This window comes from Callionymus lyra, chromosome 5 (assembly GCF_982586985.1).
Source record: "Callionymus lyra chromosome 5, fCalLyr1.hap1.1, whole genome shotgun sequence".
Lineage (NCBI taxonomy): Eukaryota > Metazoa > Chordata > Actinopteri > Syngnathiformes > Callionymidae > Callionymus > Callionymus lyra.
The window spans coordinates 23,525,804-23,548,907 of NC_141822.1; the positions used below are offsets into that span (position 1 = coordinate 23,525,804).

Sequence of the window (23,104 nt, forward strand, 5' to 3'; positions counted from 1 at the left end):
GGCCATGGCAATGCTGGGGCTGAGCAGGAATGGAACCCCTCCCTCCATCACTGTCAAACACTTGTTTTTCTTAATCTTTTCTCAAGCAGATTACATCTTACTTACCGAGGTGACACTGAAATTAGGTTTTGTCGATCACAGCAGACTGTGTTTCTCTTTACCATAAGCATATCTGATCCCACAAACAACAGGATACCCCCAGATTATGGCTAATCCTCCACTAATCACTATTGTTACTATCAGTGTTATTGTTGGTGCCGGTGTGACATTTGGCTGTTTGCTTATTTTGGTGTTTTCACAGGAGCTAAGCTCGGATCCAACATGTGTTCTCAGCAATTAAGTCAGATGAGCAAAAACATCAACACCTTCACTGGGCTTTGGTGAGGTAGTGTCTCTGACAGCTGAAAGCCTGAGGCCAAACAAAGGAAAAAAGAGTTCATTATTGACATTAAACTAGACGGCATAATAACACAGAGGGAATTTTTAAGCTTTTTGTTTTGAAGCTTTCATATATTTTCCCACAGAGTGCACGTGACAACAAGAACCCGTGACTTTTTCCAACCTGTCCTAAGATGTTTTTCCACAAGTCTGTTTCCCCCCGTGTGACATTTACATGTTGACTTGTTCTTCTACTACTTGTCGTCTTCCAGATATCTAGATTTTTGTTGAGCAAATTTGGATCTCAAACGTTTAAACAGTTAAATTTACTGTTGTTTGGATAGGTTGTTTTTTTTGTGATAATCTAAAAAGTAAAGTAAATAAGTTGAAGAGAGTAAATTAATAACAATATTATGAGTGATTGTGTTAAATCTGACTTCATTAAATTAGACTCAGGGACTCATTCATTCCTCGTGCTATTAGTCTAACAAGAAACAAAATCATCACTGACAATTGATTGACACACAAGTTACTTTAATGACTTGATGTGTCTAGTAGGTCAGCAAAGATGGGTACAATATATAGAATTAGACTTGCTTACTTACTTACTTACAATGTTGCACACATGCACTTGTCACACAATAGGACATACATTTTGTTTTGTACTCCTCAAATGTTTACCTTATTTAGCGTATTTACGATTGTGTTTATTGCTGTTAAAATATATATAAATTAACTAAAATCATGGTAATTGTGTCTGCTATTGTTTCTTTTTTCCGAATAATATTTGAAATATCTTACTCTAAGACATTTAAAAAAAAAGGCAATTAGCATGAATTTCTATTTACTTAACTTAAATGACGTTTCAAATTAATTATAGGGATTGAAGTTCATTCCATTTCATAGTAACTGTGTTGCCCAGTGAGAAATATAACACATAAAACACAGGCAAACAACATAAGCAACAGTAATTATAATGATCCTAAAAACGATAACACAAATACTACTACTACCACAACTGCGACTACTACAACTATGACGTAGACTTCGACCAATAATAATCATATGAGAAAAAAGAAGAAAATAGTTACAATAACCATATAATTGAAAAATAATAGAATAAAAATAATTCGCCTTATAGTAGAAATTCCTTTTTATTGATAGTATAAATATTATTTCTATTTCGTTGTTTAAGTTAAAGTAGTTTGTGTTTTTGCTTAAATAATACTGACATCTAGTGGCTAAAAAGAGAAACAGTTACATTCCGACCCAACAAATGTCAGAGGGTTTTGTCGTTATTTTATTTTAAACATTCTTTTTTACGTTTAAACTAACTTATATAGAAAACATAAAAAGTCTATTTTATTGTGAGTTTTGAAAAGTTAAGTAAAATGTAGGGAAATACATGTTGTGTCGTAACTTCCTTATTACCGAGTGGATCCTGTAGAAAACCCTTTCAAAATAAAATGATTAAAGCGGCAGTCACCGAGATAAAATGTAATAAATAGCTACAAAATAGAGACTTTGAATTGCATCACTCCTTTTTTACGTTGTGAGAAGTATAATAAACATCCATCTTATCTAGCATTGGAGTTGGTAATGCTCGTGTGCAGGAGCGATAACGCTGACTTATCTTTCACTTCCGACATCTGCACCGTCTTCGCCTCAGAACATCCGTGATAGGAGAGAGTCGAACATGGTGTCTACACCGGGGTTCCTTCTCCTGGCTCTGCTCACCGTCGCTGCCAAAGCAGACACACTCGAATATGTGACTGTGGTGAGTCTTCGTTTCGTGACATAGTTTGCTTGTGCTAACTTAAGGTCCGAAGTCAGGACAGCATCTAGAATATATGTTGTTTTCTGTATTTACCACCAATTTAAATAGATGTACTCGGTTAACGATAACCTAAATGTGTATATCCCATAATGAATGTTTGTGATATAAATTGGGAATGGGTTGTTTTAGCTCAAGATTCATGGTATTGTTTTTTAGCCGGGTTTTATTTTTCAATACAAACAAAGGGATTCTGGGTAATAAATGCAGCACCAAGTCGAAATTTCTTTCTAGTCTTCTGTGTTTTATGCTAGTTTTAGGCCATAAAGGCTATCTTACATAAGTGACACCCAGAAAACAAACAAGGCCACGTCAATAGTTTTGAATAGGAATATATATCCAAGATGCACCTTGTTCCACTTGAACTGCTTGACCCTCTGAAGCCCAGGATAAAATAAGTTTTTTTGAGTCACATGAATAAATCCTTTTGTTGATGAAGTAACTACAGACAAAAAGAATCCTGTTCTGTTCCGCTGAACCGGTAAGTAAGTAAAGGGGAAGTTACTCTTCCTTCAGGCAGTTTCTAATAGTGGATCCTTTTTTTCTAAAGCAAATCAACAAATCATTGTTCTTAACGTGAAATTGTTCAAACAAGATTATAGGTTCTGAAGTTTGTGTTTTCTTTTTGGCTCACTCGGTCTTAATATAAAATTGTGTGTTTCATTGGCATTCAAAGTCCTGTCTGACTCGTAAAAGAATACAAGAATAACTTGTATAACTCTTTCACATCCTCATACTGTCTGGTTTGGGTAGATTTGATTATTGTATCACCCTTTCTCTAAAGGACTTATTTAAATTCAACCTGAAATCTACTCTCTGATGATGAAATGATTGAAATTAAATTAATTGTTAAATTCTTTAACGGGTTAAAAAATGCATACTTTAATCCCATTTATTGTTTTTCATATTTTTAGTCATATTTTTACAAAATCTAAATAATAAATGCATCAAAGTATTCCTTACTGTACTCTCCAATATCCACACTAAATATATATTTGAAGGGAAGTTGTTAACAGCTGTTTCTAGCCCTGTCCGTGACACAAATAAAACCAAGACCTATTCTTGGCTCAAATCCTATTTGGAGTTGCATGCCAGGTTTAGATATCCAACTTTCTTGTTCATCACAAACTGTCCTCTGCTGCCATTTCTAGTAGCAGGTAAAATATATTGAAATGATTTGCTCATTTTCATAAGTCTTCTGTTGTGTTATTGGATGACATATTTATTAATTTATCTTGTGTCTGGTTCTTCCTATGCAGCTGTATCGCCATGGCGACAGATCAGCAGTTGAAGGCTACCCAACCGACCCACACCAAGAGAGTGACTGGCCACAAGGATTTGGACAACTCTCTCAGGTCTATTTTTATTTTGCAAACACTTTTTACTTGTTATAGTTTGTCATTTAGGTTGCAATATTGTATCATTCTTAATCCTACAGATGATTAATATGGCATTTCTATTCAGAACTTAAATATTTGTAGTTAATTCATTGTGATGTGTGAATCTTAAATTAGAAATAAGTTAAATAGAATCATCCAAAATTATTTGAATTGTCTGAATGTTAAATATGTTTATTAATTAAAATGCATACATTCAAGGTTGTTTGTAGTAAACTATGATCTATTTCTAGGTGGGAATGATGCAACACTATGAACTCGGAAAGTTTCTTCGGAAAAGATACAATGGATTCCTCAATGAAACCTACATCAGACATGAGGTATGTAACCCTGATGATTATATATTTGGGTTTATATACTAATATTTTGATGAATATTCATGTTTGACTTAAAATTGTATTAAATAGAAATCTCTTCCATGTCTAGATTTTAGTTCACAGCACGGACTACGACCGAACCCTTATGAGTGCCGAGTCCAACCTAGCAGGTGAAAGATTTTTTGGCAGTTTCTGGGTTGTTCTGTAGCGCCACCTAACTCTCTGTAGCACCACCTAACTCTCAGTACCATCATGCTAGGTCTTTACCCACCGACCGGGCAGGAGGTTTTTAACCCAGAACTGAAGTGGCAGCCCATCCCTGTACACAGCGTGCCAAAGGATTATGAGAAGGTACGTATGAGAGAAGTGGTCTTTCATCTTTTTATACTACTAGAAGCTACTTTGTTTTCATTGTGTTGACCAAAAAAAAAAGTACTACAATAAATGACATTTAGATGCAGATAATTGTGAGGTTTGTTTGTGATAAGTTGGTCAAAATGGCAGCACAGTTTGTGAGTTAAAGAATGGAACCACGGATGTAAACTAGCTCAGTTGAGTTCAGTGAAGCAGAAGTAGTTGCGATTTGTTTTAGTGAATAGTTGAGCGATATGTGGATATATTTTCAGAATCAGAATCAGAAAACCTTTATTAGTCCCGCGAGGGGAAATTCGGTTTAACAACAGCAAGAGAAATAAAAACACCCAGAAATAAAAACGAGAAAGAAAATCTAAATAGAATAAAAGATTAGGAAAAAAGCAAGATCAAGGGACAAAGAAAAGCAAGTTTAAAGAAAGGCAGCGCTCTTTATATGAACCATAGTGTTCATGGAGTAAAATTGTACTTGTCATTGGATGAAGATTGACACCAGTTAACTTCAAAACACGAAATACAATAAGGTACTGAACCCTCATATACTAGGCCTGAAGACCAAAAGAGTATGTTGTTTTACAGGTCATATAAATAGCAGTAGTAATGACTCAAAATGTAATAAATAATGTGAGCTTGTGAATATACACACTCTTCAATCACATCCCAATAAAACAAATGGAACAATCCATTCCGAGCGTTGATACTGTTTCTTTTCTGTGCTGTTATGACCTCTTCTTGAGCTGTTGGTGTTTTTTATCATAGGTATGGTCGTTTGTTTCAGGACATGTTTGTATTGACCTTTCAAGCCAAAAGATTCCTGTAAAGGTCCTGTAGGGTTGCTGCAGAGTACAGTCAATACTTGCCGTTTGTCCCTTGTTCTGTGAACTTTCAACAGTCTATATAACAGTTTATATTTTCACAGAAAAGCATTGTTACAGCATTTTCTTGCCTAATGTAGCAGCTGAACATCGACAATGCCGTAATCACTTCTTGCCATTGCATCATTAAGACTAACTTAGCGTCTCAGATAGATAGATTGACTTTATTAACCAACCAGAGATAAAAAATAAAATGATAGAAAATTAGAAAATGCACAGAAATTACATTTTATTCACCTCTAAATCATTTTCCACTTATTTATCGTTCAGATTCAACAGAACCAGCGTAGATTGATATAAGATTATTTCATTGTATATGCGTTTGTCCATCTATCTCTTATCTTGTCACTAACCCTTTCAACTATATTCCTTTGTTCCTTTTCAGATCCTGTCATGGCCGATGGCAAACTGCCCACGCTTTCAACAGCTGTTTAATGAAACCAAACAAACAGAAGAGTTTCTAAACATCACCAAGGAATACGAGGTGCAGTTAAATTCCCCCCCTTTTATAAAAGCTTTTTGAAAATGTAATTCTCTAGAGTGAAACAAAGATGTGGTTTGGCTCTTCCCTATTTCCACTTTCCTGTTGTTTACCAGTAAACCCAGATAGCTTTTTGAAACTGCTCACTGTAACGTTTTATAAAGGAACATAGAACCACACACGCCATTTAGTAAATTTCAATGTTCTAGCACATGATTTCAATATTTAAAAAAACTTTAACCTTCTACACATGTTCACGGCCCCGTCTTTTTTAACATGTGTTAGACTAAGACAACACGTGGAGGAGGATGTGTAAATGCCCCTCAGCGTTTTCATATCTAATCCGATATATTTGTATAGGAAGGAGAATTGACTTTAATTTAACTCGTTTTTCAAAAGTTGTTTAAAGTTGTTTATTTCTCTTTCTGATCTAAATGAACCTTATTTCAATTTTGAATCATTAAGCGTCAAGTTATTCAGTTCTGCGGCAGGAAACTTGACTTAACAAATCACAGGCATGCACACACACACGCCGAGTCTCAAATAAGTATAGTATAAGTATAGTATAAGTAAGTCCATATCGATATTGTGGAACACAAAATGTCAAGAATTAAATATCAACCAACTGTGTCACGTCGGGTCCAGCCCAATTTTGTGTCGTGCCCAGATAAGACTCGCACATATTTGACTAAACTCCAGGAACCTGAAAGCCAAGGTTCATGTGTCATCATCAGCCTGTTTCTCTGGACAGATTAGTTTTTCTTGTTTCACCACATACAAAAAATAATGCATGTGTAATTATTTGAATCTATTTTCATCATTCATTCTTTAACCCTATAGTCACTTTTGTTTTTAAATAAAACTATAATAGATGTTGAGTCATCGTCATCAGTCAGTTTCAACACTGTAATGTTTTTTCTTTGTATGTGTGCAGGATGTCATAAATCTAGTGAGGACCAAAACCGGTCTTGTTAACTCCAGTGTTGACTCGGTGTGGGTCGTTTATGACACACTCTTCTGTGAGGTAAGAACAATTAACTTTTACATCTGTCACTAACATCCTTACATTTCAAATGCACAAGTTCTCTCCCAGAAATGTCAGGCAACAGTTCTCGAGCACTCGTGCTGTCAGAAAAAACCCTGCTAAAAACTACTTCAAGACAAATCACTGTCATCGAAAATGATGAAAATAATAAAATGTTAAATGACTTTATATCAAATACAAAGAGGCATCAAACGGATTCAAATATTGTGCCAAAGATTCCCTATTGATCCCATTTTCCTAATTCACTTGTTTTTTATCTTGCTGAGGAAAAGACCAAATGTTCTTTATTTAAGAAATGACAAGAAAGGCTCAAGGATAGGAAACATTTTGTCACACATAACTCCTGAATATGAATAATAATAATAATGTATTCATTGCTTCAAAAACAAACCTAATTGCGATTATTGTTTTCATTTTTTCTAATTTTAATATTGTTATTGTGATTCAGTATTTGATTTTCTTTCACACCATTTAGTTTTACCAACACAACATTTGATAGAAACAACATGTAGAACTCCGTACTTTCAGGCCTGCATTTTATGACGAAATGAGAATCATTGATTCATACATGAATAGATTTGAATTAAATGTCTTTATTTAACCTTTGAACTGTAGAAATAAAAACCTTAAATAGCACAGCACCCCACAACAGACATGGACAATATAACAAATAATTATGAATATTACCAAATTAGAGTGCAAAACCTGTTTAAAATGGACTACACCAATGGAAAATTTAAACGTACTTTTTGTGTTTTTTAATACAATCATAAAACAAAACGCTTTAAAAGGCTCTTCATCTTTGTCCGTTTTATCTTTCCCACCACTTACTGTTAGTAAGTAAGTTAGCTTTATTTGTAAAGCGGCTTTCACAGACGAGGATCACAAAGCGCTTCAATGTATTTAATTAATTTAATTAATTTAATTCAATTTTATTTAGAGCGTTATCTCAAGACACTTTACAGTTGAAGTAAGACTATAGTGGAGAAAGGAAAAACAGATCCCAGCAATTCAATAATGAGTAAAACATTGTGGCGTTGGTGAGGAAAAACTTCCCTTTAGAAGGCAGAAACCTCGAGCAGAACCAAACTCATTGTTGACGGCCTTCTGCTGTGACCGTCTGGGAGGAATGATGGGGGGGTAGATGGATGGACGGAGAGAAGAGTGAGGGAAGATACAGTGAGAGAGAAAAGGAGAGTATAGAAGAGTCCATGGAGGTGCTGGAGAGAACTCTGGATCCGATGACGTGGATGTAACTGTTTATTTTCTTAAAATGTTTTTTTAATATAATATTCTATTAAATCACAATCTCGTCCTAGCTTCAAGTCAGGTATTTCATTTTTAGGACAGTATTGTAATTTCTCGACTATAAGCCTCATTTTTCTTTGTTACACACTTGAGAACCAGCATGCAACACTAAATGATTCAGTGACTCATTCATTCCTCATGCTAGTAGATTGTATAATTCTGAATCTGGGGACATGAGTGGAGGGAAAAGATGATTCCATTCTATGTTAATCTTTGTATCCTTTTCTTTGTTTTTTTTCTTTGATCCATTTTCTTTATCTTAAGACTTAGATTGTGTCATCTTGCACTTTCTTTTAATTGCACTTTGTTCTTGTTATTTTTTATGAGTCTATCGTCTCTGTCGCTGTGTGCTGACTGGAAAAACTATTTCCTGAAGGAAACCTCCACAGGGATCAATAAAGTTTATCTATCTACAGCGAGGCGGCTCATTTATAGATTTCTAGGGCACTTGAATTGCCCTTCCAAAATGTGCTCTAGTTTCTGCCTTAAAAGTGGTGGTAATGCACAAAAAGCTGGAGGCCAGACACCGTCGATTGTGGTTTAAACGGTTAGTTTAAGCATCATGTTCTCAGACCCATGATCGAAATCACACAAAAGGAAATGCACATGATGCAGTTTGTAAATTAAGCTTGATCAATCTGGTTGGTAGAGGAAGAAATGGAGATCCTGCACGAAAGCTTGGCATCAATTAATCTATGGCAAATGTTACAGCCATGTTGTAAAATCATTTATTTAATATAAAATGTGAAATTAACTTTGAGTTTAAATGTATCATATTTAAACATGGACCTACATTTAGTCTAAGCAGCTTACGTTTAAGTGTCAATCCAAAGTCTTGAAATTCCGGTTGTATTTTCTGATTTACACATTATGTTAATATAGCGTTTCCTTTCTTATTCGCTATCTTCTTGTGTGTGAATCCAGGCCATGCACAACATGACCCTTCCTGACTGGGTGACCCCTGAGGTCATGGTACAGCTCAAGTTTCTTAAAGACTATGGCTTTCAGGTGAGCTGAGATGATATCTTCAGTGGGATTTGGGCTCCTTGTTGATATTTAGAAATGTTGGTTTTGTCTACTTGCAGATCATGTTTGGTGGCTACGAGCACCTGGAGAAGAGTCGGCTGCAGGGAGGTGGGTTAAAAATAACATTATATTAATATATACCTCGTAACCAACTACTGTTGGTAATCTTTAGCCTTATAGCTCTCGAAGATACTTGACTGTCAATCATCTATATTTACAAATGTATCAAATGAAATCGATTAGGGTCACATTATGATATTTAATCATTTACCACCTTAAACTTAACATTTTAAAATATCTGTAACTTATTAACTGAATGAAAAATCGAAATTGGTTTTAAAACAATCAATACTTCTGGAACTAAATAATGAATGATAATATAATATAAATAACGACTGTGATGATAAAGAACTGATTCAACGCTCTTATTTTGGTTGCTGTTGCTTCCGATTGGTTAATATTGCGTTGTGACTTCTGTGCTTGGCCAGTTGTATGCAAAAAGGCCCAAAGTTTATTATAATGAGAAAATAAATAAATATAAATATAGTATTGAATGGATGAATCACGAAAATCGTGAAAAAAGGTGAAGTGTGGCATGTGGTTCAAATTGTGTGACACTTATTGATTATTACCTGATATTTTGACGCAACACGCTGAATCATTTTGGTAAATTGAAAGATTACAATTGACTTACAATTCAATTGAACAAAGAGTATCATAGTTTCATATGCTGTTAATTATTATTATTATTAACTACAAAGGTTTGAAGGTCGAGGGTGGCGTTCCTTCAGAGACCGGTTCCTGGCACAAAAGCATCTCTAATCCTCTCATTCCTTTTTCACACAACAGTGAGACAATACAACAATATATTATGTGGTTACATAAGTTTGATAGACATACTTAAGACCTTTTCTATAACAAACCAACAAGTAACATTAGATCATAAATCTTCCCTCTGATAAAAGGCCAATGATAACTCTAATAATACATTTAAATAAATGTAAGCAGGCAACATGAGTAAATAATACATGAATTAAAAATAAATGTAAGATTGTAATGAATATATACATTTTATATAATAGTAAAATGATAAAATGAAGTGGAATCATTAAAAAATATATTATTTTTCATATCCTTTCAACAGCTTTTGGGAAGATAATTTATAATAATGATGATAAATTAAAGTACATACATGAATAGAAACACAAATGTGCCATAAATCATGTAATAATTCATAATGTTGGGAGACATTAAACGTTTCTACCAAGGTTTGCGTTAAGCAGAGGTTATGTATTGACAGGAGGAATGTAAAAACTGAAATAATCCTTTAAAAAAAAAAGAAAGTGAAGTTAAATCATGACAATATTACTGTAATGTCTTCCAGGTACTTTGTTGGGGGTAATCGTCAAGAATCTGACAGATATTTCTAAATCAAAGTCCAAAAACAAGCTGAAAATGATGATGCTGTCAGCGGTGAGACAAATCTGTTTTCAGTTGCTCGTCATGATGAACCATACGCTGCTTTGATGCTAAACAAACATGACTTTTGGTCCCTCAGCACGACACCACAGTTGCTTCTCTTCAGGGCAGCTTGAATGTGTTCAATGGAATACAGCCACCGTACGCCTCCTGTCACATTATCGAGATGTCCAAAGATGACAAAGGGTAACACACAAACACACACAAACGGCTCATCATGATCAAATCAGTGATGAAAAATGTGACTTTGCAGGTCTTTCTTCGTCTCCATGTTCTACTGTAACGACAGCACAAAGGACCCGTATCCAGTGCAACTACCAGGCTGTGCTTTTGCCTGCCCTCTAGAGGAATTCATCAGAATTACAAAGCCCTCCATACCAGAGGACCGGGAGAAAGAATGTCAGTTGGCTCTCCAAGAAACAGACAAAGGTGAATGTTTATCACAAACACAAAAATTCATTCCCACAGAGAGTCCACTGCATGCTTTCTATGTGACTCATCTCTCATACACAAATCTTAAATTCCAACACAACGACAACCCACACTTTCTTCATGTCACCACCAGCTGTCCTCATCATCCTGACGGCGTCCAGCTGTTTCCTGCTGCTCCTCATCGTGGTCCTGCTCAGCGTCCTCTGCTGTCAGAACAAGCCCAAGCGAGGCCACGGCTACAGTCACGTGATCAACCAGGAGGCCGGAGACGAGTCCTGACAGAAGTACCAGCTCCTCTCGAGGGGACGAACGAGCGACTCATCGGGCAGCGACGATGACGAAGCGCTGTGACACACCCGGGTGAACTTTTCATGTCGGCACCAGCTCCGACTCGGGACCAGTAATCGTTTTTTTCTGTTGGGTCGGAGAGGGATTTTGGGGATTTTGAGCGCAGCAGAGAATTTTTGTCTGCACTCATCTGAAGCTCATTTTATATTGTTTCTTTTTGAACTTGGATTTTAAGTTGTTTCATGGTTGTTTGTATTTGTGGATGATTTATTTAAATGGGATGTGTTTTTTCTGAAACCTACTGACCGTCAGTGCCTTAAAATCACAGGTGTGTATCGGTATTGTGTTTATAATAATGCCAACTGTCAGCGTTTGCTTGTGAGGGGAGGAGGTGGTGTATTAAATTAGGTTTACTCGGATGAACGACTACGATCTCCGATGTCTGACCTTAACATTTTCAGAGGATCTTCGTAAAATAATAGTCTTGTCAAAGTGTCTCTTCGCGTTAAGAAACGGATCGAGAATGTTCAATTGTAAAATCATGACTGGAGTGCCAATGAAAGCAAGTGTTACTAGCCTGAAGTATTTTTTTAATCATTAGATATTCTCACTCTGCAGATTGTGTGACTGAAACACATTTGCTCTTTTGGAAATTCTCAAATAAATCTCAACGTCAATCTTAATGGCTGCTGATCTTTCCATGTGTGTCTAATCTTGTCAAGCAAACACCACCGGATCCGTGCAGACCTACAAAGACCTCAATCTAATTTCTCCATTAACTTGTTAACTGGTTGGTTCAACCACATGATACACTTGTGGGAACTTGTATCAGACAATGAAGTAGATGTTTGCTTTTTCTCCTCAGAACTCTAGAAATGCATTTGAACTGCAGATATTTGTCCATTATCTTAGCAAAGCCTCCTTTTAGTGCTTTACTTTTATATTATTTCTTTTAAATAATTGAATTCAACTTTTTCTATTTTTGATTTTTTTTTTTTTAATACTTGAATTAAAAGTATTAAAAAAATTAAATATTTTACTTTTTTTTTTTTTTACACAGTTTGATATTCGAATTCCGATTAGTCAAGAAAACATTATCCAAATTCATGTCTTTTAATTCTTGGCCTTTTAATATCAAAATGGTGCACCAGACAGTACTTAACAAGTACAGCGCTGCTTTATTGTCATGTGACTGTCTGTGTGTCACATGATTGGCTGAAAATAAATAATTAAGTTATTTAGAAAAAAAACATTTTACATGTTAAAATTTAACCATTCAATAATCGTATATAGCCCTGAAATACCAACACATTGCTGCTATTCTGAACTGTAACTCAAACATTTAAACTTTAGACAACTTAATATATCAATGTTATCATTTTTTACATTCCTTTTTATTTTCCTATAATCATCTTCATTTTTGAAGCTCTTTAATTAAAAAACTAAAATAATTTCATCTAGTTTTATAAACTGTTATTGGTTTTTATAGTATGTTCATGTTGGACATGAATAGATGAAGGTATACAGTTGTAAATAATGATAAATAATTGTATTTACTTGCACATAAACAAACAGTATTAATTTTACAATGGGAGTGCTAATGGAATATTGGAAAAGTGAAAAAGTTATTGTTATGGGCCAGCTACCCTGGGCGAGAGGCAGAGTCACTCATTTCCCTCAATTTGTTGGAGTCTATGACATGAAACCAAGTTGTATAATGAACAAAACAACAACTTTCTACACTACAACAGTGCAGTAGGACTTTATTTATTTACATGGTAGTGCTTTTCTTGTTTACATCATTAGTGATCAGGTTACATTCAATTTGGCCACAGATAATTCAACCAGAACATCTTGGAATAAGTTTACAGACAAATAATATAGTTTGGAAATGAAGATAAAATGTCTATTTTCTTCTTCTTCTTCTTCTTCCTGCATGCGCCACTGGACCACGTGATGGGAGCTCGATGACACGTGTGCTCACATAAAGGGAAGTAAGGTTTGCAGACACAAGCCGATGCTCGCGTCACGTGGGCAGGAGGTGGTGGAAAGCGCTTGAGCAGCAATATTCCCTTCATTTCTGACAAACTTGTAAAAGAGGAAAAACTAAAAATAACCAACAAATTTGACTCAGATGAGGTATGAGATTCTGATAATCAAAACAAAACTGTTGGAAAAGTAAAAATCAAATAAAAAGGTGTAAAAAAAAGTTTACAAAATGGTTAAAAACAGAATCACGATGACACACACACACACACACACACACTGACGTACAACAGAATGAGAAATTGATTAGCTTTGAGATAAAAACAAAGACATTTTTGTGCAAATTCTTCCTGAAGGAATGGAACGACTAAGATATGGCATGGTAACGACATGGCACGTTGTTATTCCTTTCACAAAGGACATATTAAAATAGTATGGAAATTCTTTCTTGTGGAAAATATTTAGGAAATCCTACATTCAGGTTAAAAGCTTTTCATTTTCAAGGTGAACTTTAAGTGCATAAACGTTCAGAGTCACAGTTACCGTCATTGCAAAGAATCTTTTTTACTACACGGGGCTTTTTCATATCTAAAAATCGTTGACAATCTCCCAATGTATTATCACAAACCCTTAGCTTATATTGCTGTGGTTTTGGTTAGAAATGAACTGATTGTATTGAAGGGAAGAGACATCCCACGTTTACTACATTTGTACCTTCATATTCGCGCGCTCTGTGCAAGTAGATACAACAGCTACATGTACTTCCATCCACATCCAGCTGAAGACTGAGAGAGAGTACAGTAAGAACATGGTATTCAATGAGAATCATGTTTGCTACATTGATATTTCATATGTTGAAGCTCTCTGCAGTTTGAGAGTGGTCACATTGACTAGCATGAATTAGCCACTGAAGCTAAAGGCTAGCATCAGTAAATGTTCCTATAAAATTAAAATCAAACCCAGTTTTTTTTAGGTAAATGATGAACATAAAAGGGTTTATGCCTCCATTATTATTCACTTCGGCTTGATTCTTAGTTTTAGTTTATAGTTAAAATGACACATTAGCAACATGTGCAAACGGTTAGCATTAAAAGAGCTAATACTCAGTCAACCACTTTTAAGTAAAAAGAATATTGGAATCATGTTAAAGTTTAACAAGTGACCAGACAAATATAAAAATACTTTTGTCAATATTCTGCCTGTTAATGGCCACCAAAACCTGCTGCTCAGATTTTCTTTAATGCTTTTGTCGCGAGATAAAGTAAACATCATATTCAAACATTAAAGTAGTTTGAGCTGGCTTGTTGGCATCGCACAACGCTTGCTCCATGAAGCTAAAATTAGAGATGGAGCACTCTTGTCAAACAAAGAACAAGCATGTTTGGTTCTAGTCTATTACTAAAAGATGGCTCTGTCTATAGTTACAGGAAAAAAGCTGCAGCTGCAGGAGTTTACATCCTGACTTGGTGCACGACTGGACCAGATTTTTTTTTTTTGGAATGTGAGACATAGGAACTGTGATTGGTCCCTGATGGCAGGTGTTACAGAAATGGAGATGACGCATTTTAAAAATCCTGGTCCATTGCCGTTTGTGGTCCATCGTAAACATCCTCTAAAAACAACCTCGAGATCTGCACAGCGGCAGCAGAATCCCAGTTCCGTACTTCAATAGTCAGTTCTGTGGTGTGCAGTAGTACGTTTGCGATCCGCAGTAATAGTTCTGTGGCGTCGAATAGTAGTTACTGTGATGGTGATGGTTGCTCTGGGGAGTGGAGTAGTAGTTGTGGTGATGGTTGTGGTGATTTTGGATGTTTCCGTAGGCAAACAGAAGTGGCGCGGTGGAAGATGGCGGCTGCAGGTTTGACGCCGCACCCGCCGCCTGATTCATATTGCGCTGGATGGACCCGTACCAACTAGAAATACCAGCTTGTGGCGTGGAGGAGAGTAAGCTAAAGGGTGGCGAAGAAACACACATGTCAAGTCAGGAACGTTCTTCGTGGAAGTCAGAGACTCACCTAGCTCGGTCAGCACGACTGGTGATGCTTCTAGAAAGATCGTCGTCACTGTCGTATCGTCGAGGGTTGTCGAAGAAATAGGCTCTAGACGTGAAGCTGTGGCTGTTGATCATTCCTCCAGGCGCCTGAAACGCAAAAAGCATGTGCTTTTACATACTAATGAATACATTAAAAAATAGTAACATGAGTAATCTACAGGAAAAAGGATGACCCATAAAATACAGTTTTTAAAGTATGTAAGCTTAATTTGTAAATGCAACACCAAGGTGTATAGGCAAGAATCTGGCGAGACGATTATTATCTCTATACAGGTGCAATGATATATTTGTAGTATTGCTCAAGTATTTGACTCTGGCATTGCAGAATTTACCAAAACGTGTCCAAAAATCAGCTTTTGAAAGCTGCTGGAGTTTACTGTATCCTCTCATCCTCAGTCATTTTCCTTTTACTGCGGATAATGTAATTACTGCTGCCATCTAGCTGGCGGAATTTGAATTTATTTCACACCCACAAAATGAAATATACACCAGAATAGAACTATGATAAAAAATAAAATACGATTTGAAAAGAAAAGGTAAATAAAGATACAGTGCAGTTGGACATCAATACGGTATCATGAAAGCGAAATATTGCGATATTTAAGTGTATCAATATTTCCCCTACACCCCTCCCTGCAGTAGCTCCTGGTGAATGGTCATTGGTTCAACTGCATTCGTCTACATCTTACCAGGTTCTGGTTGGGTCTCTGGACTCTGAAGAAGACCACCACAAGGCTGGTGGGCAGCAGCTCCCAGAAGAACAGAATGATACCAAACACAATGTAGGTTTCACCGGTGAGCGCCTGCACATCCGCCTGTGACACACAAAGACATTATATTTTTACTCATGGAAATCAACAGCGGCATCATATGAATGCAATTTCCAGAAAAACCTCAATTATTGGCAAAAATGAACAAACCAAATACATCTGGCAGTGACTCAGCTACAAAAACAGCAAGAGATAAGGCAGCAGGTAGACTAATGAGAGACCATGTCAAATATCCAAGAGCAAACAGTAGACTCAGTGTTCAGTGCCGACCTAGAAAATGCAGACAAGCACGTACAATTTGATCATCCTTCCCAGTTCCAAGTCCCAAGAAAGAATCCCAAATATTTACCTTTATTTGTGGGGACGGAAACATAATGAGGCCACTTTTACATAACACAAAAATACACTTAAATATAATAATTTAGGTAATGTATAGCTAAAGCTTGTTCTTGTCCGAATTATGATTAACTTTCTTAATAGCTTATGAGAATCATAGCAAGGGGAAACTTTATTCCACTTCATTCTTTAATAAATAAATGTAATTAAAACATTTTTTTCCTCAGTTTTGAGGAAAGATTCATAAACAAATCAAGTTAAAATGACTAAACCTTATTATGATCATTTAATTAGATACGAATTACACCATAGAGTTATTTAAAAAAAAAAGAGGTCTGTGTTTAATTCCGTTTCTTTTATGTTTATCTGACTCAAATAGTGGTAAAGCATTTGTGTTTAAGCATTAGTGTAGATTTTCTGATCACTGAGTGGAATGGGGGAGGTGTTGCCTTTCAATAATCCTCCTTAAATGATCTAGTTTGTGTTCTTTATAAATGTTAGACATGTATATTAAATGTCATTTATTTTCAATATAGCCCGTATGCTCTCGTGTAGTATATTCATACGTATTGATAAAGAAAGACATCATAGATGGCCACGAGCAAGAGAATAGCAGAATATTTGTTTGTACCGACAGCTGGTACATACACAGATTATTGGTATAATGACAGATTATGAACACACACAAACACAGATGATGATTCTTTTGAAATAGACCATCTCAAGGCCTGAGCCCGGATGTAGGTCAGATAACACACCAGCACCCACACACAAAGGGACAGACAGACTCACACAGATTTGAGCCCCGAGTTATTTATAGCCAGACAAAGCCACCACAGATTTGTTACCCAAATCTCCAGAAAAGGGGAACACCTTCGCCGATCCGGTCGAAAAACAACAAGGGAGCTCATTACCTGGTCAGAGACGCTGTACCAGCCGTAGTTGAATGGACTCGGCTGGTCTTGCGGGGACAGAACCACGACCACCAGGTTGTAACAGGCTCTGGAGGTGTAGAGCAGGATGACCACGGCCCCGATCACTGTGGCCTGACACACCGACGTCCCCTGCAAAGAGAGTTTGTGGATGAACAGACTTTAATCCCCGTTCATGTGGCACGACAAATGAAGCTTTAATTTATTTTGATCTAGGCTTTATGAATCAACTTTGTTGATGTCGAGGATTTTCAACTCGTGAATGGACCAGTCGTCCTTCCATTAATAGTACTGTGTATGTGTGTATTCTTAGGTTTAAAACTGCATCACAGGCTTGGGCCTTTTCTTTTTATATCAGACTCTGGTCAGATGACAAGTCTCATAGGTGAGGCAGGAGATCGTTACAGAAGCACAGTAAAAGTGCTGATACAAACCAGTAAAACAATCAAAATATAAAAGGTCTATATATGCAAATTAGACAGATCTGGAGGTTGTAAAAGTGTGATAAGCATACAGTAAGAGTAGCCAGAGAGCCACATTAGCAGTTTGTTTATCTTATTTAAAAGCTATCGATTGCATCAGTGGGACCCAACCCCCCGGGTCTTGGGACTGGTACCGGTTCGTGAGACATTTGTTCTGCCATTGATTATTACTTCCGGATCCTTAACACGACAAGAGGCTTGTTTCAGCCGGGTTTACATTTAGGAATTAAGCCTGTTCCACGAGTGAACATGAGCGAAACACAAACTATGTGTTGTTAAAGACATTAAACTGGTCTGCAGTGCAGAAAAGGAGCCCCTAGTTGGATCAATAATAATGAAGATTTACTCAAATGCAACGCTGTGTCGCTGCTGTTCTTTGTAAAACGTGTATTATTTGGAATTTATCAAGAGCGCTATTTATCTACAGGTCAGTCAATGATCCAAAAACATTTTAATAAAACCAATACAGAGATTGTTGACACAAATGAGTCATGATATTCTTGTCTCATTAGTAGCTAAAACAATTTGATATTCTCCTACCTTGGATTCCAGGTACACATTAGCAGACGACATCTTGGCAACTTTGTAAATGCAGACAGCCAATGAGACGGCACAAAGGACAAATAGACTGTCATTGATCAAGACCCGGGCCAGGACCGCATTTCTTATATTTCCATCACTGCAATCAGACGCATGTAAAAACGAGTTTTACTCCAATTATATTTAATAAGCAATAAATAACCATGAAAATTGAGTTTACCTTGGTGATTCAGAGCGCTCCAGTGCTCCTTGTACTAACAACGCACAAGTTAAATTCACTACCAGGAAACATAGACTTAAAAATAGGAAAAACAAACGCAATGGAATCCTGAAGAGAAAGAAATGGAGACAGTCAGAAGTGAACCTAAATTATTATTTTTTAATTCAACTTGAGCTGGGAATATTTAAACTTACCTATATTTGGTGAGTTCTGGGGAATATTTGGCTTTGGCCTTGAACATCACCTGAAATGAAACAGTAGAGGTTTACTTTAATTTTGAAACAACCTTTTTGTTGTAAAACCAAGATAATGGATACAATCCTGAACAAACATACAAGATTAAATATTCATTTAATAATTTAATATGATTGGTAAATAAAACACATTTAACTTTCAAAGAAATAAGTGTTCTTCAAATGCCTATTATTATTATCAAGGATCTAAAAATGTAGTTTAAAACCATTCATGAATGACCAAAAAGTCAGTTGTGATAAACACAAGACAAAGTTGACATTAACATTATTATGACAACAAGTTTATTAACACAAATGTGTCTAAAAGTGTATAAATAAAGCATACATCATGACAATGAAGGGTTATGTTTGTTATTTGGAATTAAGCAGTGGTTGAGGAATTCCTCAATTGAGCAAGTAAAGGAAGGGGAAGTTATATAATATTGAATTCTTATCTCATTTTGCAACAAAACATTCCACATGAACATGCAAGTAATGTGTTTTCCTGACAGGACTGCATCTGTTTAAAGCCATCAAAGCACATGTCAACCAGATTTTTTACATAACTCCGAGAGACCAAGATTCAACAGTTGAGTTTGCAATTTGTGGGGAAAAAAATATATCTGAGAAGTGACAGGGAACCCTGGATCCTTTCATGCATAGGGGTTTGTGGTTTTCTATTCTAACCTCGGTCAACTCAGCCTGAAATGGCATAGAGGTCATAAAAAGGACTAACTAAAATGAATGCTTTATATGCAGAACAGAGCCTGAAAACAGAAGCAGAGGAATTGGCCTCATAGATCTCTGTCAGTGTTTCCTCAAGTAACCTTTGGCTGGCCAGCTCTAAAGAGTTGTGAACAGATGCCAAGGCCATCCTTCTTTGAGGAAAATAAAGCAAGTTCAAAGGTCACCAAACTAATTTCGAAATGTAAGTTGAACAAGCAAACTTACATAAACGTAAAAGTAGGTGAAAGGTTTATAACCCACTTGAACCAGTTTGTTTCTGTGATTCTCTTCTGGGCAGAGATTGCCGTTTTTCAGACTGTTGTTATCAAGTGTGTGTTTGGAAAGTTGACCGAAGAACTTAGGAAGTAAATCATGTGCTTCTACTCATCGGTAGGCGCTTGTGTGTCAAAGAATCCGAGCACAACCTTTCCTGTGGTGAAGGAAAACAAGCACAAGTATGAAAAGGATATGCTCGAACTATTTCAATTTTGCTTTGCACAGCGTCAGCAACCTCGTCGGAGAGTAATAGCTGATGAAGACTGTTACCAACATTTGAAGTAATGAGATTAGGGGCCAGAATAATGTACTTCTGCTACGTTTGCAATCATATTTATTGACTTGGAGGACTTGGATATAGTCAGCATTTTTATTTATGTACTAGATTCATATCTACGGTACTTTGTACTGATGATGAGGTGAAGTTATAAAAGAAAACAACATTTCACAGTTTCCTCATAAGGTGACCAAACTTCTGCTCAATTATAGGTTCTGACAAAGTGGTGTTAAGTTAATGCCATTACTTTTAAAGCCTTATCAGACTTTAGTCACGGAAGTGTACACACAAGAGGTAGTTTATTTACATTATCACTGAGCTCTGCCCTGTCAGCACTGTTGGCAGCGTGGATCTGCTGAATCTAACTTGTTGCTCTCTTCAGTTGAACAAAGCTGCAGCGTCACACTTTTTTTTTTTCCTAGATGATATATTTTTACACCAGTTGCTCATGGTCTTATGGTGAAACTCGGCGACATTCGTATGCTTCATCTGATCAGCTGACTGGCTGGGATGGTCGTCATATGACTTTTATGGCTTTGTTCCCTAATCCTACAGTCGGTCCGAAAAAAAAAGTGTGTGTTCCTTTAAGGTGACGGTTGGTCACATGTTCAGGTGTTTCTCAGGCGCACATAAACATGTCTCCACTATTCAGAAGAGAAGGGCAGGTGTTGATCAACTGTGACTCCTAACATGTCATACAGGGACAAGTTTGCTCTATTGTGACACAGTATGATTATTTTTAAATAGTATTTAACCAATCACAGCTCTGGATCCACTAGATTTGTAACATTAGATAGTAGATTTCACATTTGTAAATAGCATTTCCGTTGTTGATGTTTTTTCCAGACCATTTGAACTTTCCATTTTTCAATTGATTTATGTTAAACTCTCTGTATATATTGATTGATCATATAACCAAATGAAAACATAACATTTGGTTTAAACTTATCTTTGATTGTATTAAAAACAAAAAAAGTTGAATTATTTCAGACAAACATTTAGTTGTTTCTACTCATTTCCTCATAAACATTGTATCTACTCTTCTAATAAAGTAGACAGAAGACAAGACTCTAAATCTAATCTAAATATAAACTGATCAAGTCTCAAAAAGGGGTAAAAGTATTGACTACATTTTGTTTAAAGAGGATCTTTGTTTGACATTCAGCAAGGTTCTCACTAAATCAATCAACTATCAACTCAATGACTAGAAAGGTCACTCAAAAACTCTTTCACTTTTTTTCTTCCCTTGTTCAGCAACCTCTTCGGAGATTAATAGCTGATGAAGACTGTTACGAACATTTGAAGTAATGAGATTAAGGTCCAGAATAATGTACTTCTGCTACGTTTGCAATCATATTTATTGACTTTGAGGACTTGGATATTCAAAGTCAGCATTTTTATTTATGTACTAGATTCATATCTACGGTACTTTGTACTGATGATGTGGTGAAGTTATTCTTTACTTTGGTTATATTATTTTTATTTATGATTTTTACTGAGTTGTTCTTTTGACAAAACACAACCAGAATGAGTTACATTTTTGCCAGATTGTTCTTTGTATACATTGTGGTAGAAGACCATTATAAAAATGTATATTTAAGTGAGCTTATAGCATCGATTTCAGATTTTTAAAATCATGTTCTACTGAAAACTGATGCAAAAATGATCAAAAGGAGCCCAATATTGCGTAGTCAGCATTTTCATCAAATCAGGTCACATTCAGCAACACCTCCCCCAGCCTCTGTCTCTCACGCACTGCATGCACGCACACACACACACACACACACACACAGACAACACACACACTCTTTCTTACCTGTGTGAAGTAGAGGTTGAGCAGACAGAGGGTGAAGAACTGCAGGCAGACGGGGCAGCAGTACAGCAGCCAGTAGGCCAGCGGCTGCAGCTGATTGGCCTGCAGCACGTTTTTAAAGTAAAACGAGAAGAGGGTCGTCCTGAGCGCAGCCCACACCAGGCACAGGAACAGAAAAACACTCTGAAAGCTGAAACGCTTGTGTCCATAGTGCAAAATGAGCCAGAGCTGCAGGTAAACAAACACAAAGAGGAAGGAGTAGAGGACGGTGTAGACGGTGGTGAGACTGAGCTCCAGGATGGGGGAGACTGCAGCTCCTCCTGGGGTGTCCTCCACCGAGGTAAACAAACGGGACCTCACCTCTCCTGCTGAATACATCTCCCCGCAGTGGATGCACTTAAAAAGGCCAAAAAACAAAACAAAAAACACTAAAAGTGGGTCAGACTCGGGTAAGAATCCACAAAGAGCCAAGCGTAGTCGAGTGAAAATTTGTCATAAAAGCAATGTATCCTGAAACGAACTGACATTTTGGGTTTTTGAATCCGGTCAGTAAGTATAAAAAACAAGTGTGTTATTAAAACAAACGCTTTAAAAAAAACAAGTTCGGGAGCAGGAACAACAGTGAGGTCCCCTTGTGAATCTCTGCAAAGCTGCTCACTGCAAAAAACAACTTGAGGGGAGGAAAACCTCCAGATCAGCTGTGATGTAAATGTAGACCCGCCCCTCTTTGCTCAGCGGAAGTGGAAACTGTAGTCCGTCGTCGCCATCTTGGCTCAAGATTCGTGTTGTTTTGTGAAGGACAGCGGATTGAAGGAGCCACGATCCGCAACCAGTTTCCGGGCTGCTTCGCTCATGTAGACGAGATAGCCACACCCCCTTTTAGTTTTAAGCGCAGCGCTCATTGGTTAACGCTATCACACAGCCTTCACCAGCGGAGCTCTCGGTTGGCCTCTGGTGATGTCAGCTGTCTCAGCTCCAGCCTTATATCTCCTCCGATTGGTCCTGCTTACAAGTCAAAGCTGCTCTGCGAACTCATTGGCTCGAAGAAGCACGTGGGCAACTCCAGGAAATACACCCACCAGGAACGTCAAGTTTGCGTGAGCCAAAAAAAAATCTTTAACCAAATAAAGATGTTCAGAAAGAGAGAGAGGTCTTATAATATTTCTTCTTACACATTGGGTATTTTGTGTCCTTTAGATAAGCTCTATTATATAAAAAAATAACGTTT

The 23,104-nt window shown here is 36.8% G+C and overlaps 2 protein-coding genes across 2 annotated transcripts; one reads left to right on the forward strand and one right to left on the reverse strand.

Annotated features, from left to right (window-relative positions):
- The first annotated feature begins 1,983 nt into the window (after positions 1-1,983).
- acp2 (acid phosphatase 2, lysosomal) lies at positions 1,984-11,915 on the forward strand. Its single transcript, XM_087791502.1, has 13 exons — positions 1,984-2,155; positions 3,472-3,567; positions 3,843-3,929; positions 4,036-4,096; positions 4,186-4,277; positions 5,559-5,657; positions 6,589-6,678; positions 8,932-9,015; positions 9,093-9,141; positions 10,418-10,506; positions 10,592-10,698; positions 10,766-10,941; positions 11,078-11,915. Exons 1-13 carry the CDS (start codon positions 2,075-2,077, stop codon positions 11,221-11,223), a joined length of 1,257 nt encoding a protein of 418 aa, XP_087647628.1. The 5' UTR covers positions 1,984-2,074; the 3' UTR covers positions 11,224-11,915.
- A 1,063-nt stretch (positions 11,916-12,978) lies between these two features.
- gpr137c (G protein-coupled receptor 137c) lies at positions 12,979-22,612 on the reverse strand. Its single transcript, XM_087791503.1, has 8 exons — positions 21,880-22,612; positions 18,746-18,795; positions 18,552-18,659; positions 18,332-18,470; positions 17,292-17,441; positions 15,961-16,086; positions 15,234-15,358; positions 12,979-15,167 (listed from the first exon to the last, which is right to left on the reverse strand). The coding sequence occupies exons 1-8, from the start codon at positions 22,252-22,254 to the stop codon at positions 14,891-14,893; spliced, it is 1,350 nt and encodes a 449-aa protein (XP_087647629.1). The 5' UTR covers positions 22,255-22,612; the 3' UTR covers positions 12,979-14,890.
- Between the last annotated feature and the right edge of the window lie 492 nt (positions 22,613-23,104).

Coding starts and splice junctions, on each gene's coding strand:
- acp2 (XM_087791502.1), top strand. CDS start 2,075: ATGGTGTCTACACCGGGGTTCCTTCTCCTGGCTCTGCTCACCGTCGCT. Junction 4,278..5,558: donor TGCCAAAGGATTATGAGAAG/GTACGTATGAGA, acceptor GTTCCTTTTCAG/ATCCTGTCATGGCCGATGGC. Junction 6,679..8,931: donor ATGACACACTCTTCTGTGAG/GTAAGAACAATT, acceptor GTGTGAATCCAG/GCCATGCACAACATGACCCT.
- gpr137c (XM_087791503.1), bottom strand. CDS start 22,254: ATGTATTCAGCAGGAGAGGTGAGGTCCCGTTTGTTTACCTCGGTGGAG. Junction 18,660..18,745: donor CCAGAACTCACCAAATATAG/GTAAGTTTAAAT, acceptor CTTTCTCTTCAG/GATTCCATTGCGTTTGTTTT. Junction 15,359..15,960: donor AGAGACCCAACCAGAACCTG/GTAAGATGTAGA, acceptor TTTGCGTTTCAG/GCGCCTGGAGGAATGATCAA.